Source organism: Macrotis lagotis, chromosome 1, assembly GCF_037893015.1.
Source record: "Macrotis lagotis isolate mMagLag1 chromosome 1, bilby.v1.9.chrom.fasta, whole genome shotgun sequence".
NCBI classification, from domain to species: domain Eukaryota; kingdom Metazoa; phylum Chordata; class Mammalia; order Peramelemorphia; family Peramelidae; genus Macrotis; species Macrotis lagotis.
The window spans coordinates 332849914-332869451 of NC_133658.1; the positions used below are offsets into that span (position 1 = coordinate 332849914).

The following is a 19538-nucleotide window of genomic DNA, read 5'->3' on the forward strand; positions in this document are numbered from 1 at the left end:
ATATAATTAGCGTTAAGTGACTTGCCCAAGGTCACACAGCTAATAAGTATCAAGTATCTAACACCAGATTTAAACTCATGTCTTCCTGCCTACAAGGCCAGTGCCCTATTCACTGTGACACCTAGCTGCCCTAGAGAATATTGTCAATTAAAAAAAATAATCTTAAGAAAATAAATAATAAATTAAGATACGTAATAACTCCAATATTATAAAATCCACAAAATCATTAACCTCTCTATATAGTCCTGGTATAAAATCAAGAACACTACAAAATAATCAATTAAAAGTAACTTCATGCAAAGAATTGGAAATTGAGGGATACCCATCAATTAGGGAATGGCTAAACAAGTTGATGGTATATGATTATTATGGAGTACTATTGTTCTCTAAGAAACTGTGAATTGTTGGACTCTAGAGAAACCTGGAAAGAATTTCAGGAATTGATGCTGAGTGAAGGAAGTAGAACCAGAAAAACATTGTACATATTAACAACAGCTAAACAACTAAACAAACCAAAAAAAAAAATAAATTGCAGAATTTGAATGAATACTATGTTCACTTTTTAAAAATTTCTCTTGTTTTTCCTTCCTATCTCATGGTTTTCTTTCTTTTCCCTTAGACTTAATTTCTCAAACAGAAAATGACTAATCTGTAGACATGTTAAACACAAGTGTGTGTGTGTGTGTGTGTGTGTGTGTGTGTGTGTGTGTGTGTACAATGTTCACTATACTGTTTGCTGCAGGGGGAAGGGGGGTGGGAGGGGACAGTGAAAGGAAATTATGTAACATAAATATGCATATACATATGGATGAATGTTGAATACCTTTCATAAAATATAACTGGAAAAAACACTAGAGAGAATAGGAATAAATGGAATGTTCATTAAAAAAAATAATAACTACAAAATGCATAAATCATTTGAGTTAACCTACCCAATCATCAAAGTTTAGATAAACTATACAATAAAATATAGCTATAATAAACTACCAAATCCTTTTATTATATAAATATTTTACTTGTTTTCCAGTTATATACAATAGCCTATCATTATATACAATTACCTACCATTTTTTGGTAACATTTTGAATTTTATACATTTTCTCCCTAACTTCCTTCCCTCCCCTCCCCCCTGCACCATAGAAGGCAGTCTGATAATCTTTACATTGTTTCTATGCTATGCATTGATCAAAATTGAATGTGTTGACAGAAAAATCGTGTCTTTGAGGAAAAAAATAAGATATTAGAAATAACAAAATTATGTAATACATAATGCAACTTTCTTTTTAAATTGAAGATAATAATCTTTGGTCTTTGTTTAAACCCCCACAATTCTTTCTCTGAATACAGATGGTATTCTCTGTCACAGATACCCTTAGATTGTTCCTGATTTTTGCACTTTTGGAATGAGCAAATCCATTCAGTTGATCATCACCCCCAGGTTGCTATTATGGTATACAATGTTCTTCTGATTCTGTTCATCTCACTCAGCATCAGTTCATGCAAGTCTTTCTGGGCTTCTCTGAAATCCCAACCCTCCTGATTTCTAATAGGACAATAGTGTTCCATAAGGTACATATTCCACAATTTGTTCAGCCATTCACCAATTGATGGGCATTTGTTTGATTTCTAATTCTTTGCTACCACAAATAGCTGCTATGAATATTTACCAAATCCTTTTTACAGAAACAAAGGAGACAAGTAATTGGCAAATAATTTGCCTTTCATGATTGATCCACACCAATACAATAATAACATTAGACAAGAGGCAACTTGGTATGGTGGGGAAAGTATCAGATTTGGTGTCAGAGAACTAGGATTTAAATCCCAACTGTGCCACTTTGGGCAAATCACTTAACCTTTCTGGGCCTCCATTTTCCTTATGAGTAAAATCAGGGAGTTTTAGGATTAGATATTCATTCTAGAAGATTCTTTCCAACTCTGAATCTATAATCCTATCATCCTCAAATGTGTCTATACATTTAGAACTGTACTATCAGATTTTAAATACTGCTTAGAAGTAGACAAAATAAAATTCATTTGGAAAAACAAAACATTGAAATGTCTAGAATCTCAATGGAATTAAGGAGGCAAAAAGTATTGGGGCACGGCATTATAAATAGTTAACTATATGGGGCAGCTAGGTGGCACAGTGGATAGGGCACTGGCCTTGGAGTCAGGAGTACCTGAGTTCAAATCCGGCTTCAGACACTTAGTAATTGCCTAGCTGTGAGGCCTTGGGCAAGTCACTTGACCCCACTGCCTTGCAAAAACTAAAAAAATGAAATAAAAATAGTTAGCTATCTATTCCAAAATAAGCTCAAAATGGATATGTTAACTAAAAAATTGATGAAATTAAAATCAGGTAGAGAATTCTTAGCCAAATAAAGAATAAACCAGATCATAAAGGATAAAATAAACATGTTTTACTATGTAAAATTAAAAAACCCCTTTCCATGAATAATATCAATGAAAGCTAAATAAAAACCAAATGGCAGAGTATAGAAAATATTTGTGTTGAATTTCGCCAATAAAAATTTGACTTCTAAAATACTTAGGGAAATGATGCAAATTATAGCAAGCACCTAGAGCCATTTTGCATTATGTAAGTGGTCAGAAGATGTGAACAAACAAATAAATGATAATGTAAAAATGTATTTTAAATCACAATAATAGTAAAACAAACTACAGCAATTAAGTTTACCCATATGTCATTGCCACTTGTCACAGATAGAGACAGTAAATGTTGAAGGAGTTGTAGGAAAAACATACACACCCATGTACTGTTGGTGAGACTGTAAAATAGTCTAACCATTCTAGACTTCAGTTTTTAACCAAGCAAGAATAATAGTTAAATAGTAGTTATCTTTTGACCAGCCATCCAATGACCAGGCATTTTTCCTAAGAAAGTTAAAGAAAAAAAAATAGATCCAATATATATCAAAATATCCATAGCAGGGGCGGCTAGGTGGCACAGTGGATAAAGCACTGGCCTTGGAGTCAGGAGTACCTGGGTTCAAATCCGGTCTCAGACACTTAATAATTACCTAGCTGTGTGGCCTTGGGCAAGCCACTTAACCCCATTTGTCTTGCAAAAAAAAAAAACAACCCAAAAATATCCATAGCAACATTCTTCTTGATAGCAAAGAACTGGAAATAAAGTATGGGTGCCCATTTTATCGAAGCATAGCTGAAAAAATTATAGTATGGGTATAAAATAGAATATTAGTTTACAGAAATAAATGACAAATATTAGGAACTTGGAAAATGTGGAAAGATTTAGCTTAGCAGCAGAGCATAAAATAAACAAGAACCAAGAAAATAGTATACACAATGGCTATAACAATGAATATGAAAAAAGATCTCTAAAAAAGAAAGTGAAGCCTAAACAATAGGGAAAAGCAATGAGCATCTTGAATGAGATACCTCCTCCACCATGGCAGAGAGAGTTAAGAACTTAATTTAGAATATTGTAGTCATTGTCAGATTATGTCTGACATCCATGTCAGATGTTTTTGCTTAAATATTTTTCTCTGTTATAAAGGAAGATTTACTTATGCAGATGTATGAAATAATTGCAGTTTAGCTAAATGGCATTAATAAATAAGTTTTTAAAAGAAAGAAATCAGATGCCTCATTCAGTATGGGGGTTTTAGTTATTATTTGTTAAAACTAATGTCCTCAGTTTTTACTTACTGCTAATTTTGTTGTCATATTCTATGAAAAATCCCATATAACTAGCTGTGGTTTTGCAACAATATCAGCCATTGAGATATTTGCATTTTCTAAGTTAAGACTGCTGAGTATTTTTTTCATGTTGTAAATCCATGTGTTCTTTGTGGATTTTTTTTTACAACTTTTCAAATAGTAGTAATTGATAATCAAACTTAGAGTGAGACCTAAGTTCAAATCCTGCCTTAAAAACTTATTTGCTGGGCAGTTAAGCGGTGTAGTGGATAGAGCACCAGCCCTGGATTTAGGAGGATCTGAGTTCAAATCCAGCCTTAATAATTATCTAGCTATATGACAGTGGGCAAGTCATTTAACCCCATTGTCTTGCAAAAAAACCCAAAACAACTTGCTATGTGATCCTGGACAAATAAAACAAACTGTCATCTCTTCATCTGTAAAATGAATATCAAATTAGTAACCATCTCATAGGATTATTGTAGGAATCAAATGAGTTAATGTATGTAAAATATTTTGCAAATTATAAAGTGCTATAGAAATATTAGTTACTATTAACTTCTTATCATTCACAAACCTAACAGATAACAAATCCATACACTACAAATACGACTTGAGAATTTAACAAATTGAAACAGGACAACATCCCAGACAAAATTGGTGCCCACAATTGTCTGAAAATAGTCAAATAAAACAAATAGATTTACAAGTCAAAAGTTTATGGCTCATATTCTGTACCTTGAGTCCATCATCCTCTCCTTCAGGAGGTGGGTAGCATGTTTCATTTAGTCCTGTTCCATAAAAATTTATGAATAACTTTTTAAAATGGATATACTATAAGCAAATGTTTATTATAGTATCTTCAAGCTATGTTAAATGAAACTTTCAAAATGTAGAAAGCTTGTGAAAAAAAATCAAAACCCTGTGAGAATAGGATAAAGTATAGATCATTCTCACCATTCTATCTGCTAGTTTACTTGAGTTCTACAATAAACCTGAGGCAGAAAGAGAAGATGGTATTTTCCTTGCTTTGCTAACTAGAAACTAGTTTCAGAGAGTTTAAAGGTCTTAATCATAGCTTGTTAAATTGGAAAGAACACGAATGAATAAATGAAGCATTTGTTAATCATATTTTCTGTGCAAAGCACTGTACTAAGTGCTGGAAATACAGAAAAATATGACAATCCTTACTCTCATGTAGCGCACATTCTGATGGAGATTAATACATTTGGAAAGTTTCTGCTGCAACAGATGGAAAAATCCCATGGTTTTTAGGATACAGTGACAAAGCAGATGGTAAAAACCTCTTTAATTGTCATTCACAGTAATAAAGTATTCATATATATTTTATCTATTTGACAGCATCAAAGACTTTAATGGCAAGAATGTTCTTTTCTAGGTCTATAGTAGCTGTGTCTTTAACACCTTCAGGAGCAATTGACAGGTTAGATGACAAAGTTGCTTCCCAAAATAGTGATTCCAAGTATTATGTTGGAAGACTATTTCCAAGGTTTTGGAGTTCAACATCCTGGGCTGCCTCCATCAGTAGAATTTGGTTGAAATGATGGTGATAGTTTGCCTGACCTGACATAGGCTACTTTTTGACTCTCCCTCAAGATACCTTGATGCTTCAAATATCAAATATAGTTTCACACTTCTCTCTCTCTCTCTCTCTCTCTCTCTCTCTCTCTCTCTCTCTCTCTGCAACATGAGTCTTTTTTTAATAATGTCCTAACAGGTGAACTTCTAGCCTTCTTTTGAAGATCTTTTAGTGAGGTGGAGCTTAGGGTCTACTTTGAGGCTATTTATTTAATTTTTGGATGGTTATAATTGTTAAGAAAATTTTCCTTTTATGGGCCCAAATCATCCTCCCTATATTTCTTTTATTTATTTATTTGCTTTTTAATATTGGTCCTAATTCTACCCTAGAAAGCTCAACTAAACAATTTCATCTAAAGTCCTTAAGTCATTTGGAAATAGTTTCATATCCTAATCCCAAAAGTTGTTTTAAACTTTAGGATACTAGATAGCAAAGGTAAGCCCTGAATTCCAAGACTCCTGGCTCAAAATCCAAAATGTTTCACTTGAGAAGCTAATTTATTTTTCAAATATTAAGACATTGTGAAGCATTCTAGAGACCCATTGGTTTTATAAATACAGTATTACATTGGAGAAATTTTTAGTATATCAGAAAAGGAGTTCCTTCCATACTTGGTGGTCATAATGGAATACATAGTAATTTAAACAAATTCTATAAGCTTCATGTTTGAGGCTTATAGGACCAAAGCAGTTATACTTTTATGGGAAACTAGGGGAAAACTCAAGGCCAAATGCTTCAATATTACAATTCAAATGCTGAATTAAGTAGAAGGGCTCAACAGTATTTTGATCTGCTTGACCCTCTAGGTAACATATTTCATGTCCTGAAAAACACAGCTGCCTTGGAAAAAGGAGCACTGATTAGATTTTCTAATGGAAGTAGGAGAACCAGGGCTTTCTTGGTAGAACAAGGGTCCTTCTGTTCTAGCCTGAGCCTACCAATGTCAGCTTTTAGAAGCTTCCTTCATTACTTCAGATAAAAAAGATACCAAAAGCAGGCAAGGAGTTTGCACTTCTTTATTCTGAGCATGAAGAACTTCATTAGAACTATTGCAAGGAAAATAGACTACTTCATTAAGTAGAGAATGTGGGATAGCCTCTCTCCTCATTTGTGCTTCCCAGTTCCTGCAGGAGACCTTTCCAGATGTTTGCTTTCCTTACATCCTAACTTCTCCCTTTGCTTTAAAATTACTTTTCATATATAATACATATTTCATTCATTTATACATATACATATACACATACACACACACACACACACACACACACACACACACATATATATGTGTACACACACACATAGTAATTTCCATCTTAACTCCAATGGAATATGAGCCCCTTGAAAGCAGGGATCACACTCTTGCTTTTCTATGTTTCCCTAGCTCTCAGCATAGTACCAAACATACAGTAAAAATAATGCTTGTTGAATGAAGTAATAAATGAACTTGCCCTTTCTAGAAGCTATAAAGAATATTGATTTGATTACTATTCACAGGTAAGAGATAAATAATTTTGTGTGGGGGGGGTGTTAAATGGATGACTTGGGACAGGAGTTCTAGTGCTGAGTGGATTAATTTACTTCTCCAGGGATTAGTGACACTGATCCTGGATGTCCATTGTAGATGCCAATCTAGGTAGAGAGAAGTTTGCCATCAGTGACAAGGTAGATGGCAAGATGATCGGGATATAGGGCTAGATGAAAGATGATCTGTAAATTCCCTTGCAGCTCTGATATTCTGTGATTCTAAGTGTCACATTTTTAAAATAGCAGTCTCTTAGACCATCAAAACAAGCTTATAGAGGTTTAGATGACTTAGAGTTTAGATGACTTAGGGTTTGAGCTAGAAAGGACTTTAGCTAAAGGACTTTAGTTCTTTATTCTATGAATCAAAAAGAAGTGAAAAACCGAAGGGGAATGGTTAAAGAAAATTAATGATTGTATTTTAGGGAATGATTACAGTACTGTATTTATAAAATATTTTACATTTCTTATCTTGTTCAAGATATTTTGATAGCTTGTCTCAATGGTGAGTTTTTCATATTTCTTCCAACTTTTTAATACCAAATGACCTCATGTCTTACATTTCATATGAATTATATATATAAAGTCCTTTCTTTTGTCACCTCTCCCCCTCTTCTCTCTTTCCTCTGTCCCTTTCTTCTCTATCGCCTCCTTTTTTTCCCTCTAATCATTTTCTTGAATTTTTGCTCCACAGCTTATTCAACAAACTGTATTTTCAGATACTAGAAGAGGACTTGCTTTTGGCAGGTTCTTCTACCATATACTGAAGATGTCCTGAAATTGGCTTCAAAATAATAAATTGGAAAGAAAATCTATAGATGTCTGTCCTTCATTTTTGAATGAATCAGGGGAGGTGATGCCATGACAAGCACATGAATTGGATTTTTGTGAGGGGATGCTGTACTAAGCCACCCAGAGTTATCCGGGTCCAGTGGTCAGATAACAATTAGAATGCCTGGAGATGGCCCTGGATATGGTCAGGGTTAAATGACTTGCTCAAGGTCACACAGATAGTGAAGTGCTAGAGGCTATATTTTTGCCTCCTGACTCCAAGGTCTATGCCTTGGATAGATCCACTGTGCCACTTAGCTGTCTCTTTTTTATTCCTATCCCTAGTACTTTCACAGAATAACTGCTTAATAAATGCCTTTTCATATTCTTAACAGCTTTATAAAACAATTGAGTAAAACTTGTAGTATTTCATCATAATTGAGCTAGTAAACTGCCAGCTATCTCTACAGATATATTTATCTTTTATGGACCAATGTTGACAAGCAAACTGTAGTCTATGAGCAACATTTGAAGAATAAAGTGCTGATATAAGGCATATAATAATGACATTTCTAAGTTCACCTGATTTTATTCTATGATTTGTTTATTTTAATTGTATAATAAGTTTACATCAAAGGTAAATGTTGAGCCTAGGTCTTAATGTGCTGAGTTATATAAGTAATTCAAGACTTTTCCCCCTCCCATTACAATTTCATTATTATTATTATTATTATTATTATTATTATTTCAATAATAAAGTCAGCATAGTTAAATAGAATATTGAATTGGGAGATGAGATTTTTCATTCTAGTCTCAGCTCTATCATTTATTCTGTGAGACCTTATATTAGTCACTTCCTTTCCTCTGAGCTCAGTTTTCCAAATTTGTAAGTAAATTTTACCAGCAAAACATTATCACATTAGTATTCATTTAATGAACTTAGGTATTTCAAAAATAATATTAATTTCTGACCTTCAGTGTATACTAAAAATTCTATTTCTTATTACCAGATGTCTTTTGGAAAGAAAGAATGGGCAGCTAGGTAATACTGTGGATAGATGTGTAAGTAAAGTATTATGTTGGGGAATTTTTAAGTATCATAAAGTTCTAGGCCTCAAGTCAGAAAGACCTAAATTTGGGTTTTCAGACACTTATTAACTGTGTGTCCCTGGGCAAGTCACTTAATCTTTGTCTACCTCACTTTTACCAACTACAAAATGAGGATAATAAGATCTACTTCACAGAGTTCTTGTGAGACTAAAATATTTGTAAAGCATTTAGCATAATGTCTGACATATAGAGAGGACTTAATCAGTACTCCACTCCCCCTTCTAGATTGTTTATTCTAAGGTTGGTAATTCTGCTTTCAATGATGATGTTCTCTATACACCTAGGACAAACCCATGGTTTCTTGCTAAGAATATTTCACTTCTTCACTCACTGAAATTTGGAACTCCTGCCTTTAGGAGCAAAGAGCAGTCTAATGAAGTCCCTTGAGAAGAATTGAAAAGGATAACTAAAATAATCTCATGTTCAGTTGATGCTTCAATAAAACTGCTTCTAGTTATTTCGTAAGTATGGATTATTTGGAAATAGAATCACAGAAGAGAAGCTTATATGATCAAAAATCCAGGAAATGTTCCCAGGTATATCTTTGCCTAAAGATCCATACAACAAGAATATTGTATTCAATAAAGATAATAACCATAATTTAATCACATGTTATTTAATAAAGATAATAAAATAAAGAATATTATATTTAGCTAACTTAACATTTTAGCTTTGCTTAATGGTAGCATAATAAGAAGGAATCAGCTATCTCATGTCCTTAGAAACTAATATAATGAAAATTAGAGTGCTTAGTAGTGCCACCACAGAATGTATTGTCTGGGATGAACCTTAGAACAGAGGATGTTATAGTTGGATGGGACTTTTGAGGGCAGCCAGCCCAGTTTTCTCATTCATAGATGAAGAAAGTAGCTCAAAGATTGACCCAGGATCAGATACTGAGTGATTGACAGAAATGGAACTAGTAACTAGATATATTGAGTGACAATTTCATATTCTTTCCATCTTCCTAAAACTTATCATTTCTGAGGAAGATTTTAGAAAACCCAGTGCCAAGGAGAATAAACTGAAACAAGTTCATTTGTATTGATGTTCAATATAAAAAATAATAGAAACTACTTATCCTAGTTGGTAGTCAGTTCTTAATCATAATACATTCAGAATTCCATTCCTACAGATGGGTATTGGTATTCCCTTTGTAATTCTGCCCTAAGCAATCCATTGACTTATTTGAGTGGGCATCCCTCTCCCTTGAGAGCCTGCCCTTTCCAACAGCTGCCTAGAGAAGGAAAAACACACAGAGACTGATAAACTAGTTGAACAGTCTGGATACCACCCTTCACTTTTTTTCCTGGGTAGATTTAAAATAACAGGAAAAGGACTTTTTTTCTTTTCTTTTTTTAAGGAGCCTGGGCAGTAGAAGGGATGGGGAGGGAGTGGGGACTGTTCGTTGTAAAGCTGCCCTGGTAGTGCTTTCTCAACATGTTACTCATGGCCCAGGGCCAAGTTCTGCATGTGTAAGAATTAAATCACTCAGCAAATAGAAAGCTTTGCCTGTGGTCACTTCTTTTATAGAATAAAGCCTTTACAACACCCCCTTTCATTCTCTGCCTCTATTAGAGACTGTTGAACACTCTTCGAAGCAAAGGTCAGTGATATAAATGCAATGAAGCCACAAAAAAAGTCCTGTTAACAGACCAATTGTGCTCATAAAAATCTACAAGCTTGAAATAAAAGACCTTCAGTTTCATACTTAGAGAGGGAGGATTTAACTGAATCTTGATGAGGAGCCAGAAATTTAGAAAATTGAGAGCAAGAAACAAAAGATTTGAGATAGAATCTGTTCTTTGGATATTGGTCATTGAAGACTCTGGCTGTGAGTTAATGACTAGCTTTTATGACTTTGGCTACTTATTACATGTTTTTAAATTTTAAGAAATCTTTGATCACTACATCATTGAAAAATCAGAGAATGAGTTCAATTTATATAGCCTCAGTTATTTAGGAACTAATTATTCCATTTTAAGATAATTCAGATTCTTTGTCTGACCTTCCATAGTCATAGGGAGTCTTAGATGTTATGGAATATCAGAATTTAAAGAAACTTTACAACATAGATCTTAGAGTAAGAAAGAAACTCAGAGATTATCCACCATAAATATATATCCCAGAAAGCTGTAGCCAGAAAATCTAAATTCAATCCATAGCTTTGTAACTTATTTGTTGTGTAATCCAAGTCCTTAGGTTGCCTTGTTTGTAAAATTATGAAATGAGGTAAAATACATTTTTAAACTTTAACTCTGTTTTTTTGTGATTTCTAAAACCTCTTTGAGTTTTAAAATCTAGAATGCTATGTTTCTGTTGAGTCTCTAAGATGATTTGGGGATCCTTGTTAGTATACTAAGAAGACAAAATATTTTTAATAGCATAATACTTGTACTTTTATTAGAACAATCATTTGAATTGTTTCCATAAGATAGTTTCAGGGTTTTTTTTTATTAAAATGACTATTAAAGAGAGCTTAGCCTTATTTTCATGAAATATCTGGTAGGGATACTATTTGCAGTATTATCAACTTCATACAGTTATTGTAGAAAAAAAGTGCATTGTAAAGTATGAAGTATACTTTGTAAAGCTCTGCCATTACCTAGCTCTATTAATGTGAGCACATCATTTGTTTCTAGGTTTCAGATTTTGAGTAAATAATCTCTTGAGTGTCTTTCTCACTCTTCTATGTTGTAAAGTTTAAGTTCTGATATTCAATAATTTTTAAAACATTGAAACTCTCTATAATTTTAAACTCTATAATTATTCCTTATTTTAAACATAATCAAGTTAACATATTTGTGCATGGGACACAAATTCTAAGCAACTTTGATATTTAGGGAAGTACACAAGATCAAAGATTATTAGCAAGTATTTAATTTCATATCCTTGTCCCTGTGATTTTATACAAAATATTTTTCTTTTTGAGCATTACTCTCCCCTTAAAAGGGAATTTAATTCTATGATTTGACATTTTGGTGTCAGATCTGCTTTTAATATTGCCCTCTCCATTAGCACAACACATACTTTAGAAATCATTATGTAATTGGCAAAGCTTCTTTGGTTGAAAAAAAAGGGTAGCTTTTATCATTGAAAACATTGGGCCTTTGTGCTAAACATTCTTTGCTCTTTTGAGAGTGAGCAGTCTAAAACATATTGAGAGGGAATCCATCTATTGATTGAAATTCTTCATATTCTGAAAGAACATTCCATAATCTCAAAGTTGGCTTCTAATAACTGATCTTGAAGGCAAATATTTTTTAAAAGATTTACTTAAACTCTTAAAAGGTAACTTGGATAAAACTTTTAATGGAAAAAGAAAAAATAATAACATCATATTTCTAGAATTATGAAATAGGCATGCTAAAGGAATTAACCATAGTATAATAGAATATTCAAGTTGAAAAGGACCTCACTACATAGAATGTTGGGAACTTTCTGAAAGGAACCCTACAGATCTTTTAGTCTCATTTACTTAGGAGGAAACTGAGACCAGGAGAAGTGGAGTGAATATGCAGTGCCCAGACTAGCAAAAATAACTCATATTTATATAGAACTGTATTAACATAGGCATGGTGTCCAGAACAAGGAAGGTTATAGTCCCTTTTTTGTCTACCACAACTAACATGATATGGTTTTTGGTATCATATTTTAGAAAGGAAATTGCAACACAACCAGAACCGGGTGAACATGATGCTAAAGTGTACCAGACATTATATCACATTAGGATCAGTTGACAGAGTAGGAGATTTTAGGCAATAGAATATGTGACTTAGTTGTGGCATGATAATTAACTTCAGGTATTTGAAGAGTTGTCTTGTGGTAGAGGGATTAGACTTGTCAGCCTGGCCCCAGAGGCCAAAGTAGGAGCTGTGGTTATTGAAAGGCATTATTATACTCAAAGTAAGTGAAACATCCTATTAGAGCTATTTGAAAGTAAAACTAGCAGTCTTTGAAGATGGTGAACTCTTCTTCATCATTACGGGTCTTGAAAGATTAAATGGCCTCTTTAAAGATGCAGTATAGGTTAGTTCTATCTGGGTTGTGACTAGAGAGAATGACTTAAGGTCCTGAGAAAACTTTGACTCTTTAATAGCTTAATTCCCTCATTTTATAGAGAAGGAAGCCTATCCAGGGAGGAAGCTGTTTTACTTAATTCACTTTCAGGAGAATGACACCCACAGTAGATAAGGGTGGAGACTAGACCTGGGATACATTGATACTGAGATCTTCTGGGTTAGGAAACACCATCTACTAAAGCAGCTTGACACTTTCTTTGTACTTTAGTCTTAGAGTTCCCTAAAGGGCTGAATTTAGGATCACATATAGCTAATGTTTGAGGTGATTCTTAAGCCCAGATCTTCCTAGCTTCAAGCATAGTTTTCTATCCACTATAACACTTCCTCTTGACACCCATAATACATACATCAAAGTTGCACATTTACTGTGTCCTCTGACTGAATATACTATATTGTGTCTGAAGCTATTTTGAGAGAGGGGGCATAAATAGATAAAAGACAAATCCCAGGCATTGATCCCTACAATAGATCTTAATCTGTCATATTCACGTTTTTCTACCAATTGATCAGTGACAAGATGTGAAAGATTTCCTTAGTTGAAAGCACAGTTTCAATGCAGGTTGCTTTCAACTTTTGAAAGTCTGTTCCAACATACTACAGCCAGCATGTATCAGAAACAGAAGTTGAAACCATAGAGTCTGAACCTCAGAGCCAGTTCTTCCAAGCTGCAAGGCTGTCTCTCTATTTTCCCTGTGTTGCTGCCTCACTTTTTAAGATAAGTATTAGTAATTATTTTTGTTTCCATTATTTTTCTCTTTTGAGTCAAAATCCCATATCTCTTTGAACTGTGACCCTGAACTTTAGAATCCTTCTAAAGCCCTTATAAGTCCTGAGCTCTTTGAGCTCCAAACCCAAATATTTAACTTCTCTATATCCTAGGGGAAGCAAAAAAAGTTGTTTTGAGGATTAGGCAGGTCTCCTGACAGTCTAGTGGATTAATTCTCTCCACATTTGTGGTTGAAGTAATACCTGAAATTTTAAAGATGGGAATAGAGACTGGACAGAGAACCAAGCCCATTTTTTTTCAGTAGCAATTGAGGAGGGTTATTGGCTGTAGAGGCAGGGTAGCAATGACCATTTATATCGATGGAGCATTGGGAGTGTCTGTACATAATGGGACAAAGTAAGAGTGAGCAGTTTCAATGCACTCAAAAAACTACTGGGGGCAGCTAGGTGGCACAATGGAAAGAGCACTGGCCCTGGAGTCAGGAGTACCTGAGTTCAAATCCAGTCTCAGACACTTAATAATTATCTAGCTGTGTGGCCTTGGGACAGCCACTTAACCCCACTGCCTTGCAAAAAAAAAGAAAAAGAAAAGAAAGAAAAAAAAACTACTGACATGATCAGTTTACTTCTTTTTAATAGATCTGACACAGCTCCAAGAAAGTAATGTTTTATATTTGTCTTCTGTCAGATTTTTGTCAGTCAAAAAGCATTTCTCCAACAGTCTTTTAATGATCCTCTAGGCTCCTCTGATAAAATGTTTTGGATGTTTGTAAAAAAGAGATGTACCTTCAGCATTTTTTCTGATCTGTATAAAGAGATGATTTTTTTTTTCTGTATTTGAGATCCAGAATTTTCTAGCTGTTCTGACACTAATTGCATGTTTTCCTATTTCAGAAGGCCTCCTTCAAGGGTCTTAATATCTGCTCCACAAAGCAGACTGATATGCATAACTGTTGTGTTGGTAGTTTTGTGGAATACTTTGTGTCTAAAGCTGTCAGGGATTTTTGAACCAACAAAGTTGGATTGCTTTTTATATTCTACTTTCAAATGCTACATCCTTTACGAAGGCCTTCCCTAATATCTTTGTCCTACATCTTGGTAATGACCTTTTCCCTCAGACCTCACAAAGCACTTTAATGCCCCTGTAATGTACTTATCACATTGCTTTACTTATTATAATTATCTGTGCTTAGATCTTATCCCCCAGATATATTACCCGATTACCTGAGGGGAAGACATATATTTTATGTAAACTTTCTATCTCTCCCAAAGTCTAGCACAGTTCTCTGTACATGGTAGGTTTTAAATACATATTTGTTGAATGAATGAATCATGAAACCATTTTGAATACAAATAAAATGTTAAAACATAATCTAATATTTCAGAATAAATATTTTGCTTATCTGTGCAACAATGATAATCAGTACATTTTGAGGAAAAATATTTGTAAACTGTGAAACTCAGTAGATGTGAGTGATTATTCTCATATATCATAATAATAATAATAATAGAAAATTCATATTTATAGTGTTTTCCCTTATAAAATCATACTTATATATAAAATATCATTTATCTTTACCATAACCCTGTAAGATAGGCAAGGCAGTCATTATTTTACAGATGAGGGGTAAAGAGAATTGGTCAAGGTCATACAGTTTCTAACTGAACTAAAATCTATTCCTTCTCAGTCTAAATCCTGTGTTCTTTTCTCAATACCACAATATAATTTTATATTATTTCTAATTCTCATTAAATTATTGATGTGTCATCAGAAACACATCCTTTTCATTAATAAATACAATGGATAATGATGAACTTCTCTATGACTACTGATAGCAGAACAAAATAAGATGAATTTTAGATATAAAGGATTCTATTTTAATAACCTGACAGTGAAGATTATGTTCCACTGGATGAACTGCAAAGGAAATATTAGATTTTTTTCTCAGTAGAATCAGTCTATCTAGGGTGGTTTAAATTGTTCTCCCTGAAGGCAAGATATTGGGCTAAATCCCTTTTAGCCAGCCTTATGATTTATAGAATCACACTGATTGATTATAATAGAATCAAATACTTCATCTTCTTGTGTATATATAAGAGATAGCTCATTCCTTTTGTTCATGCATCTCCAACTTCTGAAGTACTTAAGTTTTACTTTCTATTTAATTTGAAACTTGTTAACTTTTTTTAAAAATGACTTATTTAATTATATTCAATCCAGATTTCAAAATTTTCTAACTCTAGCATTAAATGTTCTAATGATCTTTTACCTCTCCCCCCGCCCCTTATATATGGTGTATTTTTGAGATTTATAACCAGATATTAATAGACATGATATTTTGTCTTTATTCTTTCTTGTCAGATGTAAAATAGAAAAATTAACAAATGATGTATCTTTAATTTCTTTATCATTGATGATAACTTATAAAGAATATAGTGCACAATAAACAAGAATGTTTCCAGAGAGTGCAGACATTGTGTTCCATGAACATTCGTTTTAAGCTATCCCAGAATGCAGAGGATGGAGGTGTCAGAAATGATTGGGATCAATCTCATAATAACTGAATGTGTTTAGTCACAGGTCTTTTACACTCCCAATTCATAAAAATTACTCCAAATGATCTTAAATTTATTTCCAAAAGTGGTGTTATTTGGAATGGTCTGTTTAGCACTAAAAAATATTTGAGATATTCAGTGTTCAATTTCCCTGTTTTTCTTTGCAGTTCTGGGAAATGCCAGTGTAAAATCGGTGTTGGAGGTTCCAAATGTGACCGCTGCCAAGATGGGTATTATGGCTTCACTGAGAAAGGCTGTCTGCCCTGCCAATGCAATAATCAATCTGTCACTTGTGATGCCTTTTCAGGTAAAGCATGTCTTCACTCCCAGGTGTGATCTTAGTAGTTAGCCTTTTGCTTTTTGCTTTATGTACAACTAGATTATAAGTTCCTTGAGGTCAAGAACTGTAGCATTGTTCATATTTATATTCAGAGCACTTATAGGCTTTTGTACTTAATAAGTGCTTAATAACTGAACCAATGAATCCACTTACAATATTTCTTCTCAACTAAATTATTTTGTTTTGTTTTAGGTTTTTGCAAGGCAAATGGGGTTAAGTGGCTTGCCCAAGGCCACACAGCTAGGTAATTATTAAGTGTCTGAGACCGGATTTGAACCCAGGTACTCCTGACTCCAAGGCCGGTGCTTTATCCACTGCACCACCTAGCTGCCCCTTCTCAGCTAGATTGTAATGGAAAGATAGGGTGAGGAGCAAGTGAGAAAGGACTATGTCTTTTTTTAGGTATTTTTAAAATTTTTATTTATTTAAAACAATGGGGTTAAATGACTTGCCCAAGGTCACACAGGTAAGCAATTATTAAGTGTCTGAGTCTGGATTAGAACTCAGGTCCTCCTGACTCTAGGGCCAGTGCTCTATCCGCTGCACCACCTAGCTTACCCCCAGGACTATGTCTTATAATATCTCTACTGGAACTTAAATAAAATTGGCTGTTACTAGCTTTGACCTACATGATTCCTAGACTAACTTTACCCTAAGAGTAGAAGCAGTTATTTGATCTATTATTGTTTCATTGTTATGATTTTTAGTACCCTCTAAATATTGGAGGAGAATGGGGGTATAGATCTGATTTAATTAGTTTAGGTAACTACAAATACAAATCTGCAACTATTCTACAATTTATAATTTTATAGCATTGTCTAGGGACAGCTAAGTGGTGCAGTGGATAGAGTACCTGCCCTAGAGTCAGGAGGACCTGAGTTCAAATTTGCCTTGCAAAAACAAACAAAACAAAACAAAAAAAGAGAGAGTTGTCTAGAAGCACTGAGAGAAGAAGTGACTTGCCCTGAGTCACACTAAAAGGAACTTGCCCTGGGTCACATTGAGAGATTAAGTGACTTGGCCAGGGTCACACAGCCAGTGTGTGTCAAGAAGTGGAACTTGATCCCAGAGCTTCCTTACTCAGAGCTAGCACTCTATCTGCTGTGTACATTAACAAACGCTGGAATTTGATTCTGTTCTCTATTGACTTTTTTCATGTTATCTAGTTAAAATAACAATTGCAATTCATATAGTTACTCTAGAATATTATGAAGATTAATAGTAGTATTTCTAAAAACAATTGAAAATTCCTTAATCAAAACTATCTGTCAAAAATAAAAAAGAATTACAAATTATATAATTAAAACCATATACTTATCTAGTGTCTTCTGGGTGGTTAACATGGGCTATACATACTTTGAGTCAGGGCTGAGTCTGCATTTTTTAGGTTAAAGCAATACTTCTGAGGACCCTTTTCCCTTAACTAAATCCCTACCTACTGCCCTGTATCCCATTATTGTAAGTCAAATTGTGGAATAGGCTTAGTGAATATACATAAAACTATTATGGAAAGAAAATATATAGCTTTTATTTTAAAAGCAGTTTACAAATAGAAGTACATATACATGATCCTTTCCTTTTTCTTGTCAGACTCCACCTTATTAAGATTGATTAAAGGGGGAAAAAAGATTGATTAAAGGGACAGCTAGATGGCACAGGGTGGGGGGGTGGCTAGGTGGCTAGGTGGCGCAGTGGATAGAGCACTGGACCTGGAGTCAGGAGTACTTGAGTTCAAATCCAGCCAGAAACACTTAATAATTACCTAGCTGTGTGGCCTTGGGCAAGCCGCTTAACCCCACTGCCTTGCAAAAACTTAAAAAAAAAAAAGATTGATTAAAATAGTTCATAGTTCTAAAAATGCACTTACCATTTATTTTTCTTACAGAGGATATAGTCTATTAGGAAGTATATTTTTAAAGCAACTATCTGAATCAATTAATGCATAATACTTCTCAGCTAGATTAAAGCTGATTATATATGTGTATATTATATATTTTTATTGTGTATATCATATGTACATTTTATAGGCTAATACTAACATTCCCTGTTCAAAGCTTATTCTCTCTCTCTCTCTCTCTCTCTCTCTCCCTCCCTGTGTGTGTGTGTGTGTGTGTGTGTGTGTGTGTGTGTGTGTGTGTTCTAAATCTCTCCAAGCTCTAACATTCTATGATTTTGTAATCAGGGGTAAAGTAAGGAATGATGTATTATTGAGTTAATTTAATTTTGGAACATTTTAAGTTAAGTTAATTTTAGGAACATTTTTAGGGACTAGAATATAGAAGTTGTTTTTTTTTCTTTTAATAACATTTACAGATTATTAAAAGGTTATATAATTACTTAATATAAAAAAGATAATGAGCAAAAGAGATCATAATGTGAAATTATTTGCAAAATTCCCTCCTTTTTACTGTCAGACATACATACATAGAGAAATAGGAATTTGTTTATCCTACAAATAATCAGGTGAAGACTGTGCATATGGGGTCCTATCAGAGAAATTTTGAGAGGTAAAGATGAAGGAACACTTGTGCTTTTCTCAACTTCGCTAGCTTTGCTTAAAATTAATCTATTTTCCTATCATCTTCAATGTAGTTTTCAAATACTGCTGTACTGTGGCTGCCCCCTTGTGGTCAATAGATAGATTAGTAAATATTGTTTATTTCAGAATTTACCTATACCTTCAATTTTAGACTAAAAAGGAGAGGGGAAAGAAAGTGGCACCCTTGGTCCTACCTTTTTACTGTCTTCCTCTTAAGAACTCATAGCAATTTCATATATTCCATTTTTATCTTACCTATCTTGTTATATTGGAGTCATAATTATAGATTATATATAAAATCCATTTAAAAATTCGCATTTAGAAGAATAAGAAAAGGAGTTATAAAAGCTCTCCAGATTTTGAAAAAAATGGCATATGCAATTAAGAAATTCTTGTGAATCATCTCTGAAATGTTATGGTGTATGTGAGAAGTCTTAAAAAGGAAATAATGTCCCAATTTTTTTTAAGGGGGGAAAATTGACTCTACAACTAGAGGCCAATAAGTTTGATTTTGATCCCTGAAAAAGAATTAAGGCCATATTTTTTAAAGGACTAATTATTTAACTTTTAGAGGGGGGAAAAGAAGTATACACATGCTTATCAAATTCT

The 19538-nt window shown here is 33.8% G+C and overlaps 1 protein-coding gene across 1 annotated transcript in view; it reads left to right on the top strand.

Moving 5' to 3' along the window:
* MEGF9 (multiple EGF like domains 9) overlaps positions 1-19538 on the top strand; it is a 124524-nt gene that overhangs the window by 86756 nt on the left and 18230 nt on the right. The window contains exon 3 of the mRNA XM_074211714.1: positions 16218-16357. Coding sequence (XP_074067815.1) covers positions 16218-16357 — 140 coding nt within the window. The remainder of the gene's footprint in view (positions 1-16217; positions 16358-19538) is intronic.